This window comes from Myotis lucifugus, unplaced genomic scaffold (assembly GCF_000147115.1).
Source record: "Myotis lucifugus unplaced genomic scaffold, Myoluc2.0 scaffold_247, whole genome shotgun sequence".
In the NCBI taxonomy this organism is placed as follows: Eukaryota; Metazoa; Chordata; class Mammalia; order Chiroptera; family Vespertilionidae; genus Myotis; species Myotis lucifugus.
This window is the reverse complement of record NW_005871295.1, coordinates 936,997-943,261: the sequence shown is the minus strand read 5'-3', so window position 1 is coordinate 943,261 and position 6,265 is coordinate 936,997. Positions and strand designations below refer to the sequence as shown.

The 6,265-nt window shown below is 42.4% G+C and overlaps 1 protein-coding gene across 5 annotated transcripts in view; it reads left to right on the top strand.

The window, feature by feature from the left end:
• The window catches only part of EPB41L5 (erythrocyte membrane protein band 4.1 like 5), a 165,307-nt gene that overhangs the window by 128,695 nt on the left and 30,347 nt on the right, over positions 1-6,265 (top strand). For all 5 annotated transcript variants that reach the window (XM_023762502.1, XM_014464388.2, XM_023762501.1 and 2 more), the window contains one exon: positions 2,240-2,337. In XM_023762502.1, coding sequence (XP_023618270.1) covers positions 2,240-2,337 — 98 coding nt within the window. The remainder of the gene's footprint in view (positions 1-2,239; positions 2,338-6,265) is intronic.

Genomic DNA, 6,265 nt, shown 5'->3' with positions numbered 1-6,265 from the left:
CCAATCAGGGGGTTGGGGCGCGCCACTGTCACACTCAGGGCAGGGCCGATGGGGAGGTTATGGCTCTACCCTGTCACACACAGAGCGCAGGGCGATCAGGGGTTGGGGAGCTCCCCCCTATCAGGCACAGAGCAGGGCTGATCAGGGGGTTGGGGCACCTTCCCCTGTCACGAACAGAGCAGGGTGGATAGGGAGGTTGTGGCCCTGCCCCCTGTCACACACAGAGCCGCAGGGCGATCAGGGGGTTTGGGCGCTGCCCCCTGTCACGCTGATCCCGGTGCCGGGAGGCCTCGCTGCTCCGCTGATCCCGGTGCCGGGAGGCATATTACCCTTTTACTATATAGAATAGAGGCCAGGTGCACGGGTGGGGGCCGGCTGGTTTGCCCTGAAGGGTGTCCTGGATCAGGGTGGGGGTCCCCACTGGGGTGCCTGGCCAGTCTGGCTGAGGGGCTGAGGGCCGTTTTCAGGCTGGCGGGTGACTGAAGCTCCCAACCGCTCCTTTTTTTCTTTTTCTTTTTTTCTTTTCTGGGCCAGCTTTAGCTCTGAGGCCTCTGCTGCTGAAAGCAGGTTTCTGGCCTTTGTTTACCTTCTGTATTTGATACAATGTTGCGGTCCGGCTGGCTGAAGCCCAGCTGACTAAAGCAGGTTTCTGGGGTTTTGTTTAGCTTCTTTATTTGCAACATAGTTGCTTAGAGTTGCAGCTGAGAGGCCGGCAAGTCAGGCGGGGAACGTTGGAGTCCGCAGTCACTGGAGCAAGCAAGCCTCCCTGTTCGCTTCAGTGCGTGGCTGCCAGCCGCCATCTTGGCTGGCAGTTAATTTGCATATCGCCCTGATTAGCCAATGGGAAGGATAGCGGATGTATGGCTAATTACCATGTTTCTCTTTTATTAGATTAGATACTAGAGGCCTGGTGCATGAAATTCGTGCACGGGGTGGGAGGGAGTCCCTCAGTCCAGCCTGCACCCTCTCCAATCCGGGACCCCTTGGGGGATGTCCAACTGCCAGTTTAGGCCTGATCCCTGTGGGCAGTCGGACATCACTCTTGCAATCTGGGACCACTGGCTCCTAACCGCTCACCTGCCTGCCTGCCTACCTGATCACACCTAACCCCTCTGCCTGCCTGCCTGATCACCCCTAACTGCCTCTGCCTGCCAGTCTGATCACCCCTAACTGCCCTCCCCTGCCAGCCTGATTGCCCCTAACTGCCTCTGTCTCAGCCCCTGCCACCGTGGCTTTGGAAGGAGGACTGGACGACTGGAAGATGTCTGGTCTATCCGGTCTAATTAGCATATTACCCTTTTATTATAGATGTGTTTTGCAGCCAAGGTGGAACATAAGACAAAATGCTTGTCCTGCATCACACCTAATGTGTCCAAAATGTAATATATTGAGTCAGTGAATGAATAAATATATATCCTTCATCAGTTTGCTCCACATAGTTTAGTTTTAGGCTGTATATTTTTAGGGCCAAGGAAAGAAAATGGCAAAGTACTGAGGTTTGGCTGGAGGAGCTTGGGTTGTGGTTATAGAAGAAAGGATCGTGTCACAGGTGAACTCTGCCTTCCTTAAAAAAATATATTTTTATTGATTTCAGAGAGGAAGGGAGAAGGAGAGAGAGATAGAAACACCAATGATGAGAGAGAATCATTGATTGGCTGCCTCCTGCAACCCGGACATGGTGTCCTTGACTAGAATAGAACCAGTGACCCTTCAGTCCGCAGGCTGACGCTCTATCCTCTGAGCCAAACCAGCTTGGGCTCTGCCTGTTTTTTAAGTCTTTTAAAAGTATATTTTTATTGATTTTAGAGAGAGAGGAAAGGAGAGGGATAGAGAGATAGAAACATCAATCGGCTGCCTCCTGCATGCCCCCTACTGGGGATCAAGCCAGCAACCTGGGCATGCGCCCTGACCAAGAATCCATCTGTGACCTCCTGGTTCATGGATCGATGCTCAACTACTGAGCAACACTGGCCAGGCAATTTCTTTGAACCTTTTGACTAGTAAGCCTTCTTAACCACACATGCTATTGAGATTCCATATGTAGTGGCTTTTTAGGAGCGGTGAAGATACAGGCCAATGTTGCTGTTTAGGTTACTCTTATTCAAATTAATGGAGAGTTACCTGGTTACAGAAAGAAAATATCTTTATTCTGTGGTCCTAACCCTTTAATTGATGCTACCCTCACACAGCTCTGACAGCGTGGCAGACTAAGAGGCTATTTTTCCCTTTTTTTTTTCAGCATTAAAAGATGCGCCAGAGAAGCTGAAACACCTTGAGATAGAAAACGGTTCATTGCCCTCCCCTCGTCCCAACATTGATGTTAACATCAACAACCAGGTACTCAGATTTCTCCTTATATACCTGTCACACATCTCTAGACCTCCCAGAAATCCTTTCTTTCCAAAGCTAATACTTTTTCTTCTCTTTTGCTGGGATATCTGTCTGTGCTGGATTCTTATAAACCTGTTTTCTCATTTAAAAAGGACAAATTTTCAGATGTTTAGGAGGGAAAGAGAAACTTGGGCATTGGCATTAAGAACTGTAAGGTCATCTCATAATTTTTTACACATATAGTCAAAAGTGATATAGATGGTAACTTTTAATTTTGATTCAGCCTTTTTATTTTCTTCATTCTGTTTAGTGGGTCTTGATTTAGTTGAAGAACTTAGTGAATGGCTTTTGAAATTATAGGAGGATTTTTTGAAAGGAGCTGCTCTGTAATATAAACAAGGAAGAGACTAGAACTCTAGATGCTTCAGATTTATCTTTCATACCTTTCACCACCCTGTCTCCTTGGAGTTTTTAGGCATTGGGTGGGGGTTAGGGGTGCATACCAATTAAACTTTAGTTAATTGCAAAGCATTTTCTTACTTCTACATGCAATATCTAAAATAAATTGAATGAGATAAAAATAATTAATTGTTTTAGCTACCCGATGTCCCCATTAAATGGAAGAGTGAATTTTAGGTAATGATCTGGAGACACCCTTGTATAGACAACAGATAGCAAGGCTCTGTTGAATGAATCCTGTTTTAATTCGGTTTTAAGGAGGAAAGGGGAACACTTGATCTACAGTGTTCTTTCATCCCTGGATAACTAATGGGAATTTTTTCAGAGACAAGTATGAAGTAGAGAGTGATTTTCTTCTTTCTTGCATAGTCATTTGTTAAAGCTGTTCTTTTGAATCCAATTTTTTTTTCAATGTGTTTTTGTTTTTTCTTAGAAATATCTTTTAGAAGCTGATTAAATTTCAGGAAGGCTTTTATTTTCTTGACCACCTCGATATTTGTAATTATATTGGTCTGTGTGCTTTCACATTGTCAGTTGTTTTACTATCACTGTAAAGTAGGAGAATGCGGGGTCGGAGACAGAAGGTTAATTTGACACAAATTTAGTGGAGGACTTGAATGAAACTAAAAAAGAATGAAGCCTGGTGACTCTTGGGGAGGGGAGAAGCAGAGTGAGTGTTCGTTACACTGGTTGAGAACTTAAGCAGACTTTGGGGTGCCTTTAACCCCTGATATAAGCACCTGACCGCCAAGGACTTCTCTATGGTAGAGGGTCATTTCAGATTAGTTCTAATTGGGGTATTTAAGAATTAGGTGTCCTTTTAATTCTTTTGGTCTTATGCTTGACACATTTTGGCCATCCAAGGCAGATATATCAGCAGCTAGGTGCCATTGGAGTTATGTGCTAAAAGAAAATTAAGTGAAGTGGTAGGTCAAAGTACAGGCAGGGAGACTTTTAAAGCCTTTGGTACTTTTGCAAAATTGCCTCCCAGAAAGATGGCAACAATTTATACTTTTACCTGCGATGTTAGTTGAACTGTTGTTTTTGTTTTTAATATAGGCATGAAAATAAATATGTGCCTATGTCAGAGGCAGGTTGCTCTGACAACCCTATTATATGATTACTAAGTCATCTCAGGTCTCCAACATAATTGTCTCTGAAAAGAAAATGTCAAAGCATTTTAACTAGCTATAATTTTTTTCAGCTTTATTGAGATAAAAATCTATAATAATAAAAGTGTAATATGCAAGCCAGGCCAGCCAAGGCAGGTGCGATGCGATTGAGGAGGAGGGGGCACCGCCATCGCCCCATGATCCTCCTGCAGAGGGAGGCCCAGGCCACTGGCCAGCAGGGTAATCAATCAGGGGGCTCCGCAATGGCTACCCTGCAGGCAGTGCTGCAGTGAGTGGGCGGGGCCTCCTCTGTGGAGCAGTCAATCGCGGGGCTCCCGGACTGCTAGAGGGCACAGGCCTGGCTGAGGGACCCTCCCTCCCAATGCATGAATTTCATGCACTGAGCCTCTAGTTGACAAATAAAATTATAATATATTTAAAGCACACGACATGGTGATTTGCTATATGTATACATTGTGAAATGATTCCTGCAATTAAATGAACACATCCATCACCTCAGAGAGTTATCATTTTGTTTTGTTTTGTTTTTTGGTGATAATGTTTAACAGCTACTCTCTTAGCAAATTTCAAGTGTACAGAACAATATAATGAACTATAGTCACCATGCTGTACATTAGATCCTCAGAACTTATCTGTGTTATCACTGAAAGCTTGTACCCTTTACCAACCTCTCCCTATCCCCCTCACCCTCAGTTTCTAGTAGCAACCATTCTACTCTGTTTCTATGATTTTTTTTTTTTAGATTTTACATATAAATAATATGCAGTACTTATCATTCTCTGTCTGACTTATTTCAGTTAGCATAATGCCTTCCAGCATTTTCCATGTTGTTGCAAATGGCAGGATTTCCTTCTTTGTAAAGACCGAATAATATTCCATGTGTGTACACACAGTCACACAAACATCACATTTTCTTTATTCACTCATTCTTTAATGTTCCCATAGGTTGGTTCCATATCTTGGCTATTGTGCATAATGCTGCAGTGAACATGGGAGTATATCTATTCAAGATAGTGATTTTGTTTCCTTTGGATATATCCTCAGAAGTGGGATTGCTGGATCATAAGGCATGAAGTAGCCATGCTCAGAAAAGTACAATAAAGACTTATTTCAATTAATAGGAACATTCTGAAGATGAGGAGGTTACACACATAAATATAGTCTAGGCCAGTCGTGGGCAAACTTTTTGACTCGGGGGCCACAATGGGTTCTTAACCTGGACCGGAGGGCCGGAACAAAAGCATGGATGGAGTGTTTGTGTGAACTAATATAAATTCAAAGTAAACATCATTACATAAAAGGGTACGGTCTTTTTTTTTTTAGTTTTATTCATTTCAAACGGGCCGGATCCGGCCCGCGGGCCGTAGTTTGTCCACGGCTGGTCTAGGCCAAGGTAGCAATGCTCAGATTTTTATGTACCGAATCACATGGGAAAGCTTGTTAAACATTCAGATTTTGGGATCGCACCCAATTGCAGATATGTAGAGACCATACTAAGAAACATAAAATTAAATAATCACATTAATTAAATCATTTTAAACCTGAAATATTGGTGCAGTACATAACCCCATACATGCCAGCTAGCCTGTTTTACAGAACAAAAGCTGTATCTGTGACTAAGAAAATATTTAGAGTGCATTTCTTATTTAGACCAGTGTTAAATAGCAACCATAATAATAATAATAATTGTTGTTGTTATTGATTGTTATTCATTTTAAGTTAAGTAAAATATCAGTTGTAGTGTAGATAATTTAAACTTACTAATTTGCTTCCTCCCACTTCTTTTCATAATAGTTAATTTATATTGCTTTAATTATGATCTTTATTGACTGGATTTGTGTTTTATTCTATCATTTTCATAAGTCTATAGCTGAGAGTGACCTGTTTGTGACTATATAAAATAATCCAAACATAATTATCTGCCTGGTGACAGCTACAGAATTACAGGGATTAGCCTAACTGAAAATTAATTACAATAGTCTTCCCATATCTATGATTTCACTTTCCATGGTTCCAGTTACTTGTGGTCAGCTGTGGTCCAAAAATGTTAAATGGGAAATTCCAGAAATAAACAGTTCGTAAGTTTTAAGTTGCGTGCCATTCTTGGAAGTGTGATGAACTATCACGCTGTCCCACCCAGGAAATGAATAGTTACTTTGGTTATCAGATTGACTGTCATGGTCTCCCGGTGCTTGTGTGTTATTTAATAATGGCCCCAAGTGCAAGAGTAGTGATGCTGGCAATTCAGATATAACAAAGAGAAGCCATAAGGGGCTTCCTTTAGTAAAAAGGTGAGTACAGTACAATAAGATATTTTGAGACAGAAACCACATTCACATAAT